The sequence below is a fragment of the Barbus barbus genome (genome assembly GCF_936440315.1).
Source record: "Barbus barbus genome assembly, chromosome: 41".
Classification (NCBI taxonomy): Eukaryota; Metazoa; Chordata; class Actinopteri; order Cypriniformes; family Cyprinidae; genus Barbus; species Barbus barbus.
This window is the reverse complement of record NC_136719.1, coordinates 3,553,806-3,576,005: the sequence shown is the minus strand read 5'-3', so window position 1 is coordinate 3,576,005 and position 22,200 is coordinate 3,553,806. Positions and strand designations below refer to the sequence as shown.

Below are 22,200 nucleotides of genomic sequence, written 5' to 3'. Positions count from 1 at the left end.
GAATGTTGTGAAGTAAAAGTTTGCAAAAAGAAAAACACTCTGATAAAGTACAGACTCTTGAAAAGTATATTTAAAGCAGAGTAAAAGTACTCAAAAAAGAGTGAAGTTTATAAAAGTATATTCCAGAAGAGGACGCGCTCGTCATTCAAACCAGCGCGCGCGTCGTGGGGTCACGCGTCCATCATTCCCGCGGCGATGGGCGGAGCTGGGAAGCGTTGTAACTCTTCTTTTGTTATTCATGAGCGAAGGAAACACTCCGGGAGCGCAAAAACAATCGCGTTGGATAACTTTGATGTTTCCTGGACTGAGCAGAGATCTGGAGCATTAGACGAGCCGGCAGCTGCTGCTTGTGGAGCGCTGAATATGCCATAAGAAGAGCCGATGATTCATTATTTACTCAATCATATAAAGACACGGTACTGCATTGAGAGATTGATCACGCGCAGGTGAGAGCTGCTGCTGCTGCTTTTAAAGTCACGCTTACACATGTCTGCAAAACTTTGCTGTGTTTGTTGAATTATGAGCGCCTGAACCCGACTGACTAAAGTAACTAAACAAGTTAAACTAAATAAGCAAACAGATGAATGAAGGCTATGCTTCTGGGAAACGGCTATTTGGTTTCTCTGACTCATAATTGGGCTACTAGAAGTTAGTTTTGATGCATTATTATAAGAAACTCAAACAAACCTGAACTGATCTTGGATTGCAAGAGTTAGTAAAAGATAAGGGTCACATCTAGCGCTGGTTAGGTTAGTTAAAGTAAGGCTTAGTTAGGCTTGGCTGGGTTTAAGTAGGGTTTGGGTCAGTGTTAAGGTTGTTTGTGGTTAGTTTGAGTTGTTGTTAGGGTCTGCAGACACTTTCACGAATTTGGCAGGTAAGATGGCCATGTGTTTCAACTCTGGCATTTTTTTCTTTTTTATCCAGAACACACAATGCATTCTTTCTGTTGACTGTTTAATCTGGTTTTTATAAGCATGCATGAACAAATAAAAAACTTAATGCAAGAATGCATGCACATGTATTTTTTGTGAGATGGACGCTGAGAAAATGGAAGCACAAAGTTTTCTTTGCAGGAATCTAAAGTTAGACGCTTACGTCATTCACTTTTGCTGCATGCATGCCAACACATAAAGCTGAAGCCTTTAATGGACAAGACATGCTGTAAATTACTATCAGAGGGGGCTGCGTTTCTATGCTCTCCAGCAACTCTCAACATTCCTGCTCATTACCTCATTACTAATCAATGACATCATCACCCAGCCGTCCTGGCCATCAGCTGCTGAAGTGCTGCTTTGAGATGTCTGGTGTTGGTGGACCTTATCAGTGAGTGTATTTGAGGGCAGGGATGTGGGGGGGAGCTACAGAATGAATGCATGGTCACCTGTTTGGCTGGGTGACAGCTCCTGTTACAACTTGACCACACACACACACACACACACACAAAGGACCTGGTTTTTCTCGTGCGGTAGTTGGTCCCACCCTCGTTCTGATGGTGTTGTTTAGTATGGCTGCTAAACGTGGTGATAACATCTTACTCCTGATTGTGCATCTGCCTGTGTAAGGCCGATCTTTTTAGCTGCCCTGTTGATCTCACCTTAGATTTCCCTGATCCAGGTCAATCTTGACATCACAAACTCTTGGCAGCCTCTCAGGACCCATACTTTATTCAAACATGTTCTGGTCCATCAGATGGATTATTGCATTCAGAGATAATCACTTAACACTGTAACTTTTGAAATAATGATGAACTATGAAATGTACTTTGATTCATTTGTTCCATGTGTAGCACCCTCTGCAAGGAAGCATCTGTTATTTGCAGCATCACAAATAGGTTTGAATTGCATTGTTTATCTGAAAAGTTTTGGAGTTAAAGTTATGCTGTATTCCCGTCATGTTGGAAGTTGCAAGTTCACATAAATTAGACTTCACCCACTTGACTGTTATGTCATGTTAAAAAACAGAATCAAATCAAAACTTGGAATTATAATCAAATTAGTGATGGATTAGTAATGGAATTAGTAAGAATTAGAATTAGAAATGATGAGATCAGGATTTTGATCAGTAAAAGAGTGGCTATTCAAATCCGAATCAACGCTAGAATGAGAAATAGAATTGGTGTGAATCAGAATTACCCTAGTTCTAATCCGAAAATTCTAATCTGATTCTACGTCATTTAAATTCTAAATTAGAATGATAAATAGAACTGGTGAGAATCAGAAATGGTTATAATCAGAATTTAAACTGAATTAGAATCAGAATTGGAATCAGTATAAAAAAAACACATTTGAAATCAGGAAGAAGAATGATAATTATAAATTCATTTATCTTTTCAGAATTTAAGTTGGCATCGGAGTTAGAATTAAAATTAGAGGCAAAAAGTAATACTTTAAAGTACATCAGAAATGAAATTAGAATTGGCGAGAATCAGAATTTGAATCGGTGTATTAATGATGATTCAAATTAGAGTTTAGGTTGGCTTCAGAATCAGAATATTCTAATCAGAATTTTAATGATATCAGAAACGTAATCAGAAGTAGAGTCAGTATTAATATTGCACTTCAGTTCGGAATGGAATGTTTTTGAAGTAAAGAATGAAACTGAGAACTCAAAGAGAACTGTTTTTCCACTGACAAGATCTTGTCATTGCTTGTTTTATTTATCTTGGGACTGATTTTGTAATGCAGTAAAATTGAACAACAGTCCCCTCCCTCCCTTCTCACAGCTCCGGTTCACTCCACATTCACTCAGAGCCATAACATCCCTGCAGTTTGCCATGAGCAGCCCGGCAGCTTGCTGGATTGCTGCACAGATTCTCAGATTATCTTCACACCTCTTCCTGCTTTCTGAATGACCTAGAGGAGATTATACGCCCATGTTGAAACAGTTTCATTTCATTTGAGAAGAAACGGCATGGCCTCTCCCTGCACTGCACTTTCCAGCTCTCCCACAAAGCTTTGCAGTTGTTCTAAAATGTAAGATCACATGCTTGCTCCCCTCTCTTGTGGTCTGTGTAAATGTTTCAGAGAGCAACATGCAGTAAATGGATATTCTGCATTCATGGAACGGCCATTTCCTGAAATTAAAGTCAATATTTTTAATTTTTTTTACAACAAATTAGACTGGAAACCACATTTAGAACAGACCGGTGGCTGGATGCTACCTTCTGAATTAAACATGAGTATTGCATTTCAGAGATGATTGTATGTTGTGCTCAATTGCAGGGATTTGCAGTGGGCTGTATATGTAAAAGAGAGCCGGATTTCTGCTTCAGCGTGTCAGTACTGTGACTCCTGAGAAGGAAGATGGCTACCGTGGGCACAGTGTCAGAGGCCTCTGAGGCCGGAGACAACAGCGAATTCACTGACATCATCAAATGGAGATCAGGTAAGCTAGAGATGACATGCGTTGCATCACAAGTGTTGAGCTGCTTTCTTGATGTTTCAAGGTGGTTTTGAAGTAGTGTGTCATTTTAGATTCTGATATTTAACTTTTAAGAAGTTTGGCATTTTTTTGACACTTTTTGATGGATTGACGAGAGAGGACAGAGGATCACTCGGTCAGGGATCAGGGAGTGTTGCATGCTGGATTTGAATCTTTGTCAGCTACATGAGTGTCTTGGTGCATTGAGTAATAGTACACCCTGAGTCCTGACTCTTATTTCAGTATGATTCTGACAGAACTGGTATCATAGATGAACTGTCTTTGGCTAAAATCAGTTGCTTCAGCTAATTTGTGTTCTAGGGCCTTTACCATTAAGCCAATTGGTTGTTTTAATTAAAAAGGTGGTGGGACTTCATATTTCTCCAAGTGGTCTGTTTCCTGCTCCTGTCTGTTGTTGGAGGAATGGCCAAGCTTGGGGTCAATAAGATGTTATAATGTTTGTGACAGAAGTTTCTTATGCTCACCAAGGACGCATTTATTTACAATACAGCAAAAACAGTAATACTGGTTGGTATAAAATATCTCCGTTATATTTGATTGTATTTTAAAATCAATTTTTATGTAAAGCTGAATTTTATGCACTTCTCTAGTCTTCAGCGTCACATGATCCTTCAGAAATCATAATAATATGCTGATTTGCTGCTCAAGAAACATTTCTGATTATTATCAATGTTGAAAACAGCTGTGCTGCTTCATAATTTTGTGGAAACCCTGATGCATTGAGTCTTTGAATAAAAAGATCAAAAGAACAGCATTTATGTGAAACAAAAATCTTTTGTAACATTATAAATGTCATTTTTGAACAATTTAATGCACACTTGCTGAATAAAAAATATTATTATTTTTTAAATAATAAATCTTATTGACCCTAAACATTTTAACAGTAGTGTACATTGTCCTATTTTTGCAGACAGCTAGGTTCATATGTATTTAATAAAATATGAGAAGCTTTTCATTCATTAAGGGCAGTATTTAGTCTCATAAAAAGTTGCAAGGGTATAATATAAAATGACATCTTGTAATTCCCGAATGCTCCCAAAAACATTTTGAATACTGGAATATTGCTAGAATGAACATTTATGAGACAAGATGGCACAGTAAAATGTTCAATGCAGCTGCGTACACTGAGCCAAAAAGTATTTAGACACTTCTGAATGTCACTGCGTTACATAACAAAATATCAGCTTGTGTCTTTAACCCTTCAAGCAGAACATTTCATGAAAGGATGATTTTCAGATGGGTTTTAAATGCCAAAACGTCCTATGCTGCTCAATATTACATTTTCCGATTGTAGTTGACCACAAAGCTAAAAAAAAATAGGCTAATGTTGATTTCATGGGGTCTTTAAGTATGTCATGGGCCTCAGTTGAGCTTAGTGATGCAAACCGGTAGACTGGGACAAAACTAAACTCTGACCTCATTTACTTGACTTCCACACGCTAAACTAGTGTTTGCCAGTGGAGATTATCAGTGATATGAACTGTGAGTAGATGGAGTTATACTATATACCACAGCGTTTTATATTTCAGCATTCACTCATGTCAATGTAAATGCTCGTGTAGCTGTGCAGGATCTGGTTATGCAGAGTGTGATCTTAAAGAAGCTGTTTAAAAATAAAGGTAATTGCGACTATCTCACAAGTCTGACTTTCAAAATTCTGACTTTTTTTTTCCTCCGTATTGGATGATAGAAACTTGCAATTGTGAATTACAAAGTCATAATTGCGAGTAATTCTAAGAAACTCAGAACTGGACTTTATGACTTGCAAGTTTATTTACTTAAGTTTATTTATATTACTTGAGTTTATATCTCAATTCTGCGAAAAGAAGTCAGAATTACAAGAAAAAAGTAAGAATTGCACGATAAACTCATAATTGTGAGAAAGTGAGAATTGCGAGTAGTGTTGTCAAAAGACCCGGTACTTCGGTACCAAGTCGGTACTAAAAAAATTAAAAATATTCACAGTACCAGGTTTTTTAAGTACCGGTGGTACCGAGTACCCGGCTCTTGATGTGTATGGCCCCATGATTTCCACGACGCAGAAAACTCGGACGGAATCTCGGAATGGAGTTTTAAAAACGGAATTTACAGTTTAACGCGGAATGTCACGGAATTTGTCAAAGTTTGGATGAATTAATCAAAAGTAGGTCATTACACTTAAATCAAATCGCGACATGGACTGTTATCTGTAAATATTAAGCCGCAAAATTAGATTCAAATATGAATCCTGCACGTTCTGCGAGTCACTGTCTGTGTGAATGAACGAATGGCGTTTTTTTTTTTTTTTTGCTACACGCACTGAAGCGCGCATGATGCTCGCGGTGATTTCATCGTCTGCCGTCTCAATGACGACATAAATACATAAACAACACCAGAACTGCTCTGAGAGTCACTTCACAAGCATTTTACTGTTGCATTTGAGTAAAACCAGCGTCATATCATATAGCTTTATCACAGAAATTTAAAGGTAACGTTATTCACGGCAAGCCGTCAAAATAAAAGTTTATCTTAAAGACATTGTGCCAGAAATATATTACTATTATTTAGTAGAATGCATGTGATACTATTACTACTGTTGAAAAAATTAATAAATCTTTATTTTTAAAGAAATAATCACACTATGTCTTCCATATCTTCATTTTAATAGTAAATCCCCTTTATTTACCAAAAAAATAAAATGTTTAAATTTCAATAATTAAAAGAAATTAAATTTGGGTGAAACTTTTTTACTGTTTTTCATACTTTAACACTTGCGGAAAAACTTGAAACACAATTTTAAGTAAGTATAAAGAATGGCATTGATTTTTGCACATTTTATTTTTGTTTGACTTTATTAATAAAAATTGTGTTTTTTTTTTATTAGCATGTTTTTGTGTTTTGCTTTGGTACCGAGAAGCGTGGATTTGTACCAAATACTGAAATTTTGGTACCGTGACAACACTAATTGCAAGATAGGAACTCTCAGTTGAGAAAGTCAGAATTGCGAGGTAAAAAGTCGCAATTACTTTTTAAATTGTTTATTCAGTGCTGGAAACGGGCTTCCACATACAGCCGAGTTAAACACAGGAATGAAGAGAAGAGCACAGGACTTCTGTGAGGTGCTCTGTAGGTGTTAGTGCTTTAGCTGTGCTCTGCTGTCAGGTCTCTCTCTCTCTCTCTCTCTCTCTCTCTCTCTCTCTCTCTCTCTCTCTCTCTCTCTCTCTCTCTCTCTCTCTCTCTCTCTCTCTCTCTGGGAATGCTGGAATTCCACTGAGGCTGTGGATTTACTGCGCTTGTCTTTCCAGACCACAATGCCTTTTTTCTGTAAGGATTCCGGTCTCCTAGAAACGGGCAAAAGTTATGTTTTCTTGGGTTGGAGCTGCCAGGGAAAACGTTGCAGAGAGAGACACGGTCACGTGTTTTCAGTCACCAGCTAAAGCAGGTCTGTAACCACAGGCCTTGTTTTGATTTGGAATATTAACAGAATCATGTGATTTTTGTTGTGGAGAGTAACTTTTAGTAACCCCCCCCAGGTCCTGTAGAGGAATAATGATTAACTATAGTTCAGTGAGCTGTGGGATTGTCACCAATGCTCACTTTGCACATACTGATCGTGTGTGTCTAAAGGAAATGATATCGTATGGAGAGATGACTGATGTGCAGCGGGAGTCATTGGCCTCTCTGGCCGGTCAGTCAGTGATGTGACAGGTTTTGTGTCTGTATGACGGCACATCCTAAAGGACGCTCACACATGCACTGATTTACAGCAGCAAGGCAGCTGGTTTGATTGTCAATCATTTGCATTTAGAGCTGGTTATTTCCAGAGACGCGAGTGACGGTAATCATTAACAGTGTGATGAAGGTGTGTTCAGGGCGCATATTTAACTTTATGCAAATGAGCAGCATTGGCACCCAGCACCTGCTAATGGGTGTGAAGATGTTGGATGTGATCTGATGTTTGTGAATGTGATCATATCTTCTAGATATGATCAATATGGTTTGATTTTGATGCCAATATCTGGTGGCTGGTGGTCAATACGTATTTGATATCACAACATTTAATTTAAAGATCTTAACACACAAGAATTTTTATAATTTAACACATTCACTCAAATATAACTTATTTTTTTATATAATCATATTATTATTCTGAGCCAGGGGCACACATTTTTTTGCTACAATGCGAACTTCAGATCAAGCAAGGTTCTTGGTATTAAAAGTTTATTAGATGTTCAAATACTTTCAATTATGTAAATGCATATTTGCTGAATGCTGACAAAGAATGAAAAAGGTATTAGCATTTGCATTTCTTTGGACGACCCATATATATATATTTGGCACTTTTAAATGATCCGCATTGATAATTATTTTGGTTTGATGATGGAGTTTTGACAGCTTCTCTCCATCTTTATTAGTTTACGGTCTCTGTAATTATTAATAGAACAGCAGATGCTTTAATAATAATCTGATCTTCTGTATTTACATGATTATAAACACGTTTTTGAATAATTTTTATTTATTTTATAGTATTTTATCAACTTTAAATTTAATTTGTTTTCAAATTATTTATTTGTAATTTACTAAATAATATCAAATATTTGATTTCAGTAATTGTTATGCGTGTGTTTTTACTGTCCTGTATCACATTATTATTTGAATAATGTGATAATTGTATCAGCTTTATATCATTGACCACTCGTCTCTCTAAGATGTGTCAGCATTGGTCATCAAAAAATCAAAATGGTCAACTAATAACTTCAGACATGGCATAAACTGACTGATGATGGTTTCCTGCCTCTGTGTATTTCCTGAGGAGGGATCGGTTCTCAAGTTTCGGTCATGGCTGATGTGTGCAGCAGCTCAGAGCAATTTCTTTATATTCTCTCACTCTCTCACTCACACACACACACACACACTCCTGTCATAATTTTACTAGCATAAGAGAGGAGGAAGTCCTCATAAAGCAACATCCTGAATTCACACACAGCTCATGGAAGAGCCAATCAAAACATTAAAGTTTTGTCTTCTAAATCAGCATTAATCAAGCTGAAATCTGAGGAACAAAGAAACCATCGACTTCATTTATGAAGCTTTTCCTGCATGTGTTATGAAACAGAGGTCATTGTCCTGGAGTAACAACGACTGCCCCCAAAAAAGTGCAGTTATTGCAGCTTGTGACTGGGGCAGAGCCCTTAAAGTGGACAACTTTGTACCTTATCCAGCCCTAAACGGTGCATATTTGTACCTCAAAATTGTAATATTTACCCTTAAGGTACTAATATGAACGTTGTATGTGTCTCTTTGAGAGAACTGTCCCAGTGACAAGCTTTTGTTTCTCGTGATAGTGTTAGAGTACTGCTTCATTCACTGCAACATTTGTCATACTTTATATACGTATGTATACTTTAGCTAATAACAGCTTGTGTGTGTATGATGGTATTTAATGCGTGTTCTGGATTCAGGGTTTTCCTGGATAAAAGCCACTGTTATGATAAGATCTAACCGACTGATAAGATAAGTCAATAACCGACCGTGCACTGACTGTCTGCATATTACACACACACACACACACACACACACACACACATTTGAAGTGCTTTCTCAATCTGGAAAACTTTCATCTGATTGATTTATGCAACTTCCTGTGTCAGGGTGCACAGGTTTTACCAGTCCACCTGGAAACCAAATCATAATGACAAGATACCAGACTGGCACAATGAACTAATACTACTAATCTCTGGTTTTGACTATATTTGTTAGGTTACTGCTGTGCTGTCAGAGTTTTGTCAAATGTGTCAGAATAGCAGCACAATTGAATTGCAATATACAGTTCTGCTCATTGATCAGTTATTGCAATGATTATATATGCTGTTTTTATTCTGTTAACCTGTATTAAAAGTTATTAAAGTTTTATTCAACTACAATATTGTGGTTTATTAATATTGTTTTAATCTGTTTCCAGTAAATACCTCATAACACACTAAATATCTCATAAAAACGAGCCAAACTATGGTTAGTCACTTTAGTGGCCAGTTCTTGTTGAGAATAAGCTGGAATATGGATCAGACTTTTTGCTGAGATTTTATGCCAGTCAAAAATCTTTTGTTACATTATAAATGTTTTTTTTGTTACTTTTGATCAATTTAATGCCTCCTTGCTGAATAAAAGTATTAATAAAAAAAAAAAAAAAAAATCTTACTAACCCCCCCCCCCCACACACACACTTGCTGAAGCATGCTGGGTAATGTAGTTCTGCTGTAGGCACATTCTCTGTGCTCTAATTTGTCTGCACAGGTTGGCAGCTCTGCACGCTCACACAGGGCCGTGATAGAACCAACACACACACACACAAGCAAGCTGAAGTTCTCCTGTTTAACACGTCTTCTCTTCCTCGTCTCGGTCTCTCTCTTTCATCCAAAAACACTCACATTCTTGTTCTCTCTCACACAGTGTATTGTAAAGTGAGGTGAGACGGGTCTCTTCACAGCAGCCAAGTGTTATATAAGCTGTGCTCATGGCCAGATCTGTCTGTCAGATACACTGCCTTCTCTCGCAGCAGAGCCAGACGTCTGACTGATGGTCTGGTCCAGTTTGCAGCTGATTTTGCTTAAAATCTGCCCACTTGTTTGGAGAAAAAAGGGTCTGAGTGACGCATTACTCTCTCAACTACTGTCTGTTTTGTTTTTGTTAAAGGGTTTCTTGAAGAAAATACCAGTGCCTACAGGACTGCAAGGGAATACTGTTAAAGTTGTTTTTAGGGAAGTTTGGTTTTAGTTGTGTAAACTAGGAATAGCAGTATCAGAGCTATCATTTCTGTTGCAGTGACTAGGGGTGCGCTGATCCGATATTCAGGATCGATATCGCTTTGATACTGGCATTTTCTGCTGGATCGGGGTATCGGTCTGACGAGACCGATACAAATCCGATATTCTGCATAGCTGCTATTGTGTTATTGTTAAGCCCCACAAAAGCCACAAACACATAAAACACCATAAAGTTTTCATGCACTATATTCCAAGAGTTCTGAAGCCGTTACATAGTTTAATGTGAGGTACAGATGAATAAGTCAAGTTCACGTAAACACTTACTGCAGTTACTAGAATCTGCTGCTTATCTGCTCTTTAGAGTCGGTTTTGATTTCTGATTGGCTGTCTGATTTTGTTCATCAGCTAATAAAATCGCTTTGAAGGTAATTCAAATTATATCATTCCTTTTTGTTTCATTTTTGACTTCTCAAAGAAAGATAATCAAGACTTCATCGTTATTATTTTTGTTATTGGTGGAATGGAGCTTATTTGTTAACTTATTTGTTCTCCCAAAACTCACTTTTTCACTTCCAGCCTTCATGGAGTATTATATATCACTTATAATAAATGATTAAATACAAAATAAATAGTAGTTATTAAAATCGATGCGGTTTGGAATTGGTAAAATGTGATCAGAATATCAACATGCCTGATAATTATGCACACTGTGTAGTTTTGTGTGCATCAGGCGGTCTTTGAATGAACTATGGGAGCTCTATAAGCATGACGTCTCTGACCTGTGTGTGCTTTCGTATTAATGGTGTGTTCTGTCAGCTGACAACTCTTTGTAGTACTCAGTAAAAAGTGAAAGTAAGGAAGTGAAATTAGTGCCCATTGGTTGACTAGTGAGGGAGAGTGTGTTTTGGCAGTGTATTACAGCAGGACTTTATGACTCACAGTAAAAAAAAAAAAGGGGCATTTTTTTTCGTCTCATTGTGACTTCATATCTCAATAAGTAAGTTCAGAGTTCGCAATGTGACTTTATATCTCAGCGTGTCCTCTGACTCAAGGTTTTTGCAGAGCATGCTGGGTAAAGGGCGAGACTGACCCAGTGAAGTGTAGCTCTGTTCTGAGACTGCGCTTTTGACACCCTGCCGAGAGTTCAGTGACCTTATTACCTGAGATTGTTCTTGTGAAATGGACACCATGTGTTTGTGTGTCACCTGAAACCCTGAACCGTGGAAAACAGTGTAAGCAAATAAAGGAAACTCACCCAAGGCGATCTCATTACGCACACATCTCTCTCTCTCCGTGTTCTGCTGCTGTCATTGTCCGGCTTGTGTGTGTGACCAGGATGTATTCAGGATATTGCTGAATGAGAAACTGTAGTAATAGAAGCAGGAAGCACCAAATAGCTTGTGTATTGTTTTGGGCCTCATTAAACTCCATCTTGACTGGCCTCTGTGTGTGTGTGTGTGTCCAGTTGAGAGACCCAACACTAAACTTGAAAATATCGGCACTCTCAGAATGAATTGTATCATTCATCTGACTGTGAGAGGAAAGCAGTTAGCGGTCACTTCATTTGAAATGAATATTAAAAAAATGCACACAAGTGTGGGAATTTAGTGTGTTTATGCTAGGGATGTGCGCTACGACTAGTCCTAAAGTAAGAAAGAAAATCAGTTCATTGTGTGAATATGCATAGGGATAGTTCACCCAAAAATTACTCGCCCTCATGTCGTTCCAAACCTGTAAGACTTTTATTCATCTTCAGAACACAAATGAAGATATTTTTGATGAAATCCGAGAGCTCTCTGAACCTCCATAGACAGCAACACAACTGAAACGTTCCCAGAAACGTAGTAAAGAGATCATTAAAACAATCCATGTGACATCAGTGGTTCAACTGTAATTTGTGTGCAAAGAAAACACAAATAACAACTTTATTCAACAATTCTTCTCCTTCAAATCACATCTTATCGACTGTTCAGAGGAAAGCATGCGCATGTGTCGTGGTACTCTCATTAATGGTGGAAGAAGTGGTTTGGAGGAGAAGAATTGTTGAATAAAGCCATTATTTTTGTTTTCTTTCAGCACCAATAGTATTCTCGTAGTTTTGTAAAATTACAGTTGAACCACTGATGTCACATGGATTATTTTAATGATCTCTTTACTACGTTTCTGGGTCTGGGAGCATTTCAGTTGCGTTGCTGTCTGGTCAGAAAGCTCTCGGATTTCATCCAAAAATATCTTCATTTGTGCTCCCAAGATGAATAAAGGTCTTACAGGTTTGGAATGACATGAGGGTGAGTAATTAATGACTAAATTTTAAATTTGGAGTGAACTCTAACCCTTTAAAATATGAATCAAACGGTCAAATAACTCCAGATACTTTATTATCTGAATCGTTCTTATTTTCCAACAAATGGTTAAAATTTACATCACTGTCAACAAAAGTAGGGATGTGAGAGACTAGTTGACATTGGAAATACTAGTTGAAATTTAGTTATTTTGATGTGTTATTTTGAAAAGTGGATCTCTGGAGCAGAAAACAAATTAATTTAGTAAGCAGTAAGTGATGATTGACTTGGTAAACAACACCGCTAAATGGAGTTCAACCAATAAAGAGGCATGAAAGAAAGGCCAGAAGAAATGGAGAGAAGTGAAGACAGTTCCTGGATTCCCTCGTGCTGGCTGATGTGTGTGTGTGTGTGTGTGTGTGTGTGAGAATGTCTGAGGAGGGTGTGGTGAGCGGAGAAAGGGAAAGTCTATATTCAGAGCCTTCATTATGGAGAGAACTGTACGTGTGTGTGTGTGTGTGTGTGTGTGTGTGTGCACGCGCTGGAAAATGGTTGAGGAGTGTGTGTGAGCTGAACATCTAGAGACAATGACAGTTATGTGCATTGATGGAATAGGCACTGGAAAACCACAGTAAATAATTTATCCTAACCTGTTGCTGGAAACAAAACACACACACACCGTCAATTACTTTATTTTTAGACTGTTTTTATAGATGAACATGTGCCTAAAAGGAGGTTTTGTCAGATTTGGCTCACTTGTGAGCAAATTAGTCCCCAAAATATGGTTAAGTAGGCACACACACACACACACACACACACGCACACGCACACACACACACGCTCATGCATACTTAATTTGTTCTGAAGGCCAGTGACCTTGGTAGAGAACAGTTCAAATTTGATTGAAAGTCTGTTTCGGATAATATGTAAACACAGAGGAGTGTGTGTGTGTGTGTGTGAGAGTGAACCCCTCCTGTCTGTCAGCACGTCCACATCATTCATGTGTGAAGTTTGCTTTGCTTCTGTTAATTATTTTTCTCTGTGATCTTCAGGACTGACCGTCTGCACTGTTTTGTAAGTGATGAAATCTGATCTGTTTGTTCAGAGAGTGTCGTCAATATCCGGTGTAAATACATTGGTTGCTATAGTGACAATGTAAGTGTCAATGCTCATAGTTCCTCATACAACATGAGAGCTGTGTCAAAAGAGAGGACAGACATCAGACAGGTCTCTCAGCCTGGCCAGGCTGGTGTTTAACTGGGCTAAGAAGAAAAACAAACCAGCTTTCTCTGATCTGTGTGTGTTTTTGAAATGCTCTTCACTGTTTCTAGCCATAGAGTGAATTATGTAGTTTAGAGGTAACACTTATTTACTCGCTCTCATATTTTTCCAAACTCATGAGACCTTTAGAACACAGATGAAGATGATATGCTCTCGTCATTTGTGTCTACAGTGAGGTTTGCTCTTGTGTGTAAAGCAGTTGAGCTTCTTACTATATTCTGTGTTACTCAGTGTTTATAAATGAATAAAAGCTTAAATTAAATCCATTTTAAGTGATCGTGTCTCTTCAGAAGACAGAATATACCACTCCATTGATATCAATTTCTTTTACAATTTCTTTATGAACTTTTTATAGGATCAAAGTCTTGGTTGCATGAACTTTCAATGATGAAAGAACTTTACACACATTAATGATGGGTTTGGAAGGAAACAATGACAGAATATTCATTTTTGGGTGAACTATCCCTTATATGGACCTGAGTTGGGTACACCAAAAAAAGAATGTTTTCTGGTAGTTTAGCTTTAGCTAATTTCCTGCAGTTTTTGGCTCCATGCTGACATAAAACATCAATGTATTTAGTTTCTGTAATTGTTTTAGTTTTATGTGGTTTTTGGACTGAATGGCTGCTATAGAAAGAGGGATGTAGTGAATTTCAGATGCATGGAACAGGGTGTGGAGCAGTGCATGCTGGGAACATGGGGTGTCACTTTACCCTGATCACACAGACTACGCCCTCTTTATCCCTCCAAAATGTGACAGGCCTTTGATATGATAGTTCACTGTTAAAGTCTAAATTGTGATTGTATCAACTGTTTTAAAAGGGATAGTTCACTCAAAAATGAAAATTTGCTGTTAATTTACTCACCCTCAGGCCATTCGAGATGTTGGTGACTTTTTTCTTCAGTAGAACAGTAAAGATGATTCTTGGTGATTCATGAAATGCTAGCCAATGGCTACCGGCACTTTGAGAGTCAAAAAAGCATACAGGCAACGCAAAATTAATACCCGAGGCTCTCGATGATATATTGAGGTCTTATGAAGTGAAATGATCAATATGTGCAATAAAGTGCACATTCTAATTAATATAATTTATACTAATGTAAATGTAAGTATTATAATTCATAGTATTTAATACAAATATAAAGTGTATTTATTATATATATTTGAAAATGTGCGCACATACGAGTAGTTAAACTCTTAAGTTGACATTGTGTTGTCAATTCTTGTTTCTTAAAATATAAACACACACACACCAGCCCACAATTTACTGGACACAAGACACGTGAGAGAGAACCCATTCCAGAGTCCTTCATTCACAAGTGGAAAGTGAAAACGAAAGAGAAATCAACCTTCTGCAGTTCTTTCGGTTCCTGTTTTCTGTGTGTGTGCGCGTATGTTTCAGTTTTTCGTAATGCGTCCTGACCTTCGAAACACCTCAGAGGAGAACAGAGTCAACAAATGAATCCATAGGCCATGTGTTTTCAGACCCCTCGTCGTGTCTGGGATATTTACTCTGCCCAGCCCAAACCCTAATGAGTCACTCGTGTCCGAGAGGAGCACACAACAGATGGTGCTCTGGGATTCAAGAAATCAGTGGATAACATGAGCTGTGTTTAGCCTACACCTGGGAAACTTAAAATCATGTTTAGGTGGCGATCTTTGTATGTTTTGAACTCATTTCCTACCTGTGATGCTCACCAGTGCTGTCTGTGGTCAGGTCACTAGGTTTTGTGGTTTGTGAGACATTTCGTACATAGGGTGCACAAAAATGCTGTTTAGATTAGCAACTCGCTAGGTTTATTTATAAGGGCGAACAATACTGGATTTTGCTGATGCCAATAGCTTCAACTGGAAAATATGGCAGATGACTGATTAGCCATCAAGTTACTTTTTAAAACCAATAGCCTAATATAAACATAACAACAACAAAAATCATTGAAGTTTCAACCGTGCTGCTGAACATGTAATAGAAAATTAGCAATAATGACTTAACCATGAGAATATTTTGGGTATACTTGAAGTTACTAGCTTGCTTGCTAGTTTTGATTCAGCAAATGATGTTTGCCGAAATGCTAGCTTGCTAGGTTTTTGTGAGGTTACTCACTTGCGAGTTTTGTGCCTTTGATGCTTTCTTGCTAGACAACTTGTTAAAATGTCCGTTTCTTTCCTGCTGAGTAAAACAATAGAAACTTTCAAATTTGTAATGTTTTACTGGTTATAATGGGGATTGTACTGGTTTAATGGAAACTGTAATGGTCCCTGTTGGTCTCTATTGGCCACCTTCTATTGGTGGCTAGTTAAAACCAATCAATCCTTATGGAATATGTTCCAAAACGCACTACAGAACACCATTTTTTAATGGTTTTAATGATTAATAGTTGATGGTTTGTAATGTTTATACTGGTATTTGTAGTGGAAACCATTATCATTTCTGTGATTGTTTCTATTGTTTCAGCAGGGTTGATAGACATCTTTATAAAATGCTAGCTTGCTAGAATTTGAGATGCATTTTGAGTGTATTATAGCTTCAAAATATTGTCTAAATATACTTGTTTGCCCTTGTGTTGCCGAATAAGGTAGACAGCATGCTAAAATGTTGGAAGGCAGAGTGGTAGTTGTCTGTGATGGCCAAAAGTGCCATTTATGCTAATTTTTATGCTGTTTTTTTTGTGGTTGTGATGTATCAGGTGGCCGTTTCTTAATTTTTTTTGGAGAGTTCCACCCAAAACCTGTCTGCTGACACTTTCTGTGACACTTGCTGAGATGCTTATTTTGAGTCTATAGCTACAGAATCTGCGTAGAGAGACATGTTTGCCTTCGTGTTGTACAGAAGTCCTGTCTGTAGGTGATTATATGTAGGCTACTTCCTAAAATGTCTTTGTTGGCAGAGCACTAGGTTTTGTGACCAGTTCTGGCACGTTGCCCAAAAGTGTTGTCTAGATGGGCGACATGCTAGGTTTTGAGGCACAGCTGTAGTCTCTTCATTATTCCATCTCTAGGAACAAGTGTGTGTTTAAGAGTAAGTTTTTTTTTGTAATGTGTTTAAACAAACAAAAAAACAGTTGTTGATCTTATTTTTGAATGATTTCATCAGGTTTTTGTGTTTTAGTACTTGCATGTTTCTCTCAGATGTTTGGTGCGTGACTGACAGGATGTGAAGTGCGTTTGATTGTTTGAGAGAAACCCACCACAGCTTCTGTTTACTCCCAGCATGCATTGCATGCAGCAGCATCACTCTTCTCGGACATCATCTGAAGTTCCTGTATGTTGTTTTCCCCTGTATATCTCCCCATCCTCTCATTCTCCTCCTCTATGGAGCAAACGTTATGAAAATGAGTAAGTGGTTGTTGTGGAGAAAGCGCAGCTTTTTTAGAAAACAGAGGAAGAAGTTTTCCTTTCCTGAGTTAGGTAAGAGCGCACTCTTTTACTTCCTGATTCACAAAACACTTGTGCACTTTTCAGATGTTTTGTTACGTTTCGGCTGAAGGTTATTCTGAAGCTTGTACATGAACATTTAGATCCTCTAGACTCCGATCAGGCTGTGTTGTGATTGTAGAAGTGTGATATTTTGAGTTGTTGGATGTTTGTGAGTATTATTGTGTGTATAATGTGTGTATCATTGATGCACACTGAGTGTACTGAGTTACTGCTTCATGTTTATCAGAGGGAGTGTACATATGTAAATCACATGTATAATATCCAAGAGGTGAAGTCTGTAATATTAATATTTCTTTTTTATTTTGTGTATGCACATGCACACACAAAATATAAAAAATTAAGAAATATGCATATATGTATGTATGTGTATATATGGGCAGTGTCTCCTCAAAAAATTGGATGAGGAAATAATTGATATTACAAAAATAAAACAACACAAATAGGCCTCTTACGAAGTATGACATTAACAGTATAAAAGTTAGTTTTTATGAAGTAACACTGTCCAACAGCAACACCCACAGGTAACGTTACAGTGGAGGCTTGCCTCCCCTCGGCCCATTGACTTTCTACAGAGACCCCTTAGCGTGCCATGGGTTTAGTGGGGGGTAATTGAGAATGAATGGGGGAAAGTCACGTGAGAGGAGGCAATGCCTCTATCGTGCTATAATTGGAAATGATTGGATGTGATTTGTTTGTGCGATTAAATCCCGCCTTTTGTTTTCGTGCGAGCTCTCGGCCTGAATGAAGAAAATGGTGTTATTGACTAATTAAAGTAAGTAAACAACTCACCCACTTAGATGCTACTGCTTTGTCAAAATAAAACTTGAAATGGCCTGAAAAAGTGATGATTGTCAGTTTTTAGTGATCATTCAGCTTGATGAAATGAAAGGTATATCTTCTCATCTGTGACCGAGTTTACAGAGCTTTTATGATGATGACCCGGAAATAAGTTGACCATTAAAAAGAACAACTGAACATCAGTACAAAAAAAAAAAACTAAATATTGGTAACACTTTACAATAAGGTGTGTGTATATGTGTATTTTTAGGTCATAATATAATTACCTAATTTTCTTTATATTTATTTTAAATATTTTGTATTTTTAGCAGGCAGTAAAATCCAGCAGATAAACTTTGTAATAATATTTTTATATATAAAATGTTCATTTATAATACTATTCTATTATTTAATGTATTAGTAAAATACTTTTATCAAAAATAGTTAAACTTTCAAACTTTATTCTTCAAATAAATTTTATAGTTCCAACATTCCATTCCATCACATTCTCTTTGGTCGTCACGGTGACCTGCCATATGGTTGTCAGGGTGACCCACAGAGTCGGTCATGCTCTCGCTCTTATGCATGCTGGGATGCCGTTCCACAGAGTCGTGTGTGTCTTCTACCAGTGGAGCACAACATACATGCCCAGTGCCCACCTCCCTCCCTCCCATTCGCTCTCTCGCTCTGTTTCTCTGTCACTCTTTACTATAACTGAGCGTAGAGGAGACAGGAATGTGAAGTTGGACAGGATCAGTTTTTTGGTTCTCTCTTTGCTTTTCTCCATCATCTGTTGGTTTATGACTCCATGGCTACACAGAGTGTGAAACTCAGAGGTAGGCTGTGTTTTAATCTAGGTACAGGTGTGTTTGTGTGTGTTATTGAGTTATTGAGCGTGCTAGTGTTCAAGTCAGTTATTTAGTATGTAGTTGCTATGAGGTTGTTGTATATACTGTATGATTCTGTGTTTTCAGAACCATAGCGTTAGAGCCATTCTAGCCAGTAAGATTTTACTATGAGTCGAATATAGTAAAGATCTGGTTTAAAAAATAACCAAAGCGCGTTTTCCAATAGTATAATAATATACAACAATATTAAAAATTTTTGATGTCACACAGACTTTTGCAAATATTTTGAGTGATGCCAGCAAATTGTTGAACTGATTAATTGAAATGAACCATTTGAAACATCTCATGGAAAAGAATGAAACTTAACTCAAACATCATTTTGCATTTTGGCTACTGAAGTTGAAGTCAGAGATGCCATTTATATAAATGTTTTACAGGAATAGTTCACCCAAAAATGAAAGTTTGCTCATCCCCAGAGTATTCAAGATGTAGATGAGTTTGTTTCTTCATCAGATTTGGAGAAATGCATTGCATCACTTGCTCACCAGTGGATCCTCTGCAGTGAATGGGTGCCGTCAGAATGAGAGTCCAAACAGCTGATAAAAACATCACAATAATCCACACCACTCCAGTCCATCAGTTAATGTCTTGTCAAGTCAAACGCTGCGTGTTTGTAAGAAGCAAATCCCATCGAGATGTTTTTAACTTGAAACAGTGAAAAGCCATTTGATCTGAATCAGAAGAGAAATCTGCACAGATCAAGCACCGTTTACAAGCCAAAACAGTTTTAAACAAATATGTGGCTGATTTAGCAGTGAGAGACAACAGGAGATGGACGTTTTACTGGATGTTATGGACCGTTTTTGGCTATTGTACCGTTTAATAATTTTAAATGCAAGTGACATCTGTTGTGATTTAGCTAACATCTCATTATATTGTAGCTATAGTGTTGCTTATCAGAGCGAGTCTAAATAGGATTGGACATGTAAATGTGGGCAGGTCATATGTTAATGATCTTAATAATGTCATTGACGATTTCTGAGTCATTTTTGCAGTTTAGTCTCAGTAAATGTTCACAGTGGACTGGAGATGAAGTTTAGAAGGACATGAGCTTTTTTTTTTTTTTTTTATGATATGATTGTGTTTTTGAATTCCTGTCTATAAACGAGTGTTTTCCTTGAACTTTTCCTGCCTCTGCTTTCATGCAGACAAGCTCGGGCAGGAGTTCACACTGGAGGAGGAACCACTGCCTCAATTATGGGAATTTTTATGCATTATGGAATGTCCCATGTCAAAATATTTCTCATATAAGCAGGTCCTGCACAGGTGTGATCAAAACGCACACAAACCAGCACATTTATCTAGCTATGTAAATGAGCTCACACGTAAACTGGAATGTTTTATAAAGCATCAAATCTGGCCTCTATATAGGGCTGGGGTCCTTCCTTCATTCAAAGTGTTTGGGAATTTTTTGGCTTTTTTTTGTTTTTTGGCTTGTAAACTGAGCCCTGTACCTAATCATAGAGACGGTTCGTCTCATGCTGACAGTTTTGTGCTGGTCTTTTGTGAACTTTGGCCTCAGCCTTTCTCTGGATTGGTAAAGGACACAGAGTGTGTTGTGATCCAGTTGTGCTCATGCAGCATAGCAGAAATGCCTTCAGTCAGTCAGTCAGGAGCAGTGTAGCTTGATGGGCACTCATAACACACACACACAGTTTTTGTAAAGAACGGGGCTGCGAGTCACTCGATGAATGTCAGGGTTTAGATAAAAGGCAAGTGTTTGCTTGTGAGTGTGATCAGAGTTATAGAGCGGGATGTCTGTGTTCATCACTGCTCATTTCTGACACATTGTTCAATCGGATTGGCGGGGTCTGCAGGTGTATCTCAGGAAAACACGTTGAGGCCACAATCAAAAAATATAATGTTAGGGGCAGTGATGGTGGTCACACATTACAAGTAACATGAGTTACGTAATCAGATTACTTTTTCCAAGTATATATATACATATATATATACATATACATATACATATATATATATATAATTTTTTATTTTTTTACATTACAGTAATGATAATTATGAGGCATATATGCTTATGAAAGCTCATGAAAATGTTGCAATGCAAATAAATGTAATGGTAGTCTTTATTTTCCTACAGTTTTTTTTTAACAGATTTTGACCGTATTTATGAAATTCACATATTCAGTGCTTGTGCAAAGTGTAAAGGTGACCGGTGACATCTGTATTGTTGATGGTGATGAATGATTGGTTCCTTCCTGTGTGTGAGAGATGTTTCTCACTGCTAGGTGTGTGTGTATGTTGTGGGGTACAAACTCTCCTTCACACCATTTCTGTTGCCTGCAGCGCATTACTGGCTTTCTGGCCCTCATCTACACACACACACACTCTCTCACACACACACACACACACACTCTCTCACACACACACTCTCACACACACACACACACACTCTCTCTCACACACACACACACACACTCTCTCACACACACACACACACTCTCTCACACACACACACACTCTCACACTCACTCACTCACTCACTCACTCACTCACTCACTCACTCACTCACTCACTCACTCACTCACTCACTCACTCACTCACTCACTCACTCACTCACTCACTCACTCACTCACTCACTCACTCACTCACTCACTCACTCACTCACTCACACACACACACACACACTCACCAGCAGGCTGGTGGTCTTAACCTTTGATCCCTCTAGGGTTCACGCTGGTTACAGAGTGATTTTTGTTGTGTATGTGGGAATCTTGTCCCTGGGTAACAGGATCACACACAGGCTCAGTGTGGATTCAAACAGGGATATATGGACAGCAGACACAATGTGACAATAATGCTGTAATGTTTTGACCTGATGCTGCATTAGACTGACTCCGCCTCCTGTGCTTTGATTGACCGTTACAAGAAAGTATCGTACTGGTCCCTTACTTGACCTACACCTCAAGGTTTCTAGCAATATAAAAGTTGTCTGTCAATGAGTAACTAGTTTAAAGGCCTCTAGTTAAGGGTAGACCCACGTGGAAATTGCAGGGTGGAAAATCTGCAGGACTGTGTGGAGTGGATAATTAAAGGGTTAGTTCACCCAAAAATGAAAAGTCTGTCATTAATTACTCACCCTCATGTCACTCCAAAACTGTAAGACCTTCGTTCATCTTCAGAACACAAATATTGTTGAATAAATTATTATTGTTTTCTTTGCGCACAGTGTTCTCGTAGCTTCATAAAATTACAGTTGAACCTCTGATGACTATTTTAACAATGTCCTTGCTACGTTTCTGGGAATATTTCAGTTGTGTTTCTGTCTTTGGAGGGTCAGAGAGCTCTCGGATTTCATTAGAAATATCTTA

At 38.0% G+C, this 22,200-nt stretch overlaps 1 protein-coding gene across 6 annotated transcripts in view; it reads left to right on the top strand.

Moving 5' to 3' along the window:
- Positions 1-234: 234 nt before the first annotated feature.
- Positions 235-22,200, top strand: part of LOC306860982 (utrophin-like) — a gene marked incomplete at its 3' end in the record, with an annotated part of 232,987 nt that continues 211,021 nt past the window's right edge. For 5 of the 6 annotated variants that reach the window (XM_079403021.1, XM_079403019.1, XM_079403020.1 and 2 more), the window contains exons 1-2: positions 235-446; positions 3,222-3,384. In XM_079403021.1, the coding sequence (XP_079259147.1) occupies positions 3,303-3,384 (82 nt within the window). In that variant the 5' untranslated portion in view covers positions 235-446; positions 3,222-3,302. Of the gene's footprint in view, positions 447-3,221; positions 3,385-17,047; positions 17,157-22,200 lie in introns of those variants that run through there. The other variant, XM_079403018.1, reaches the window with a different exon arrangement.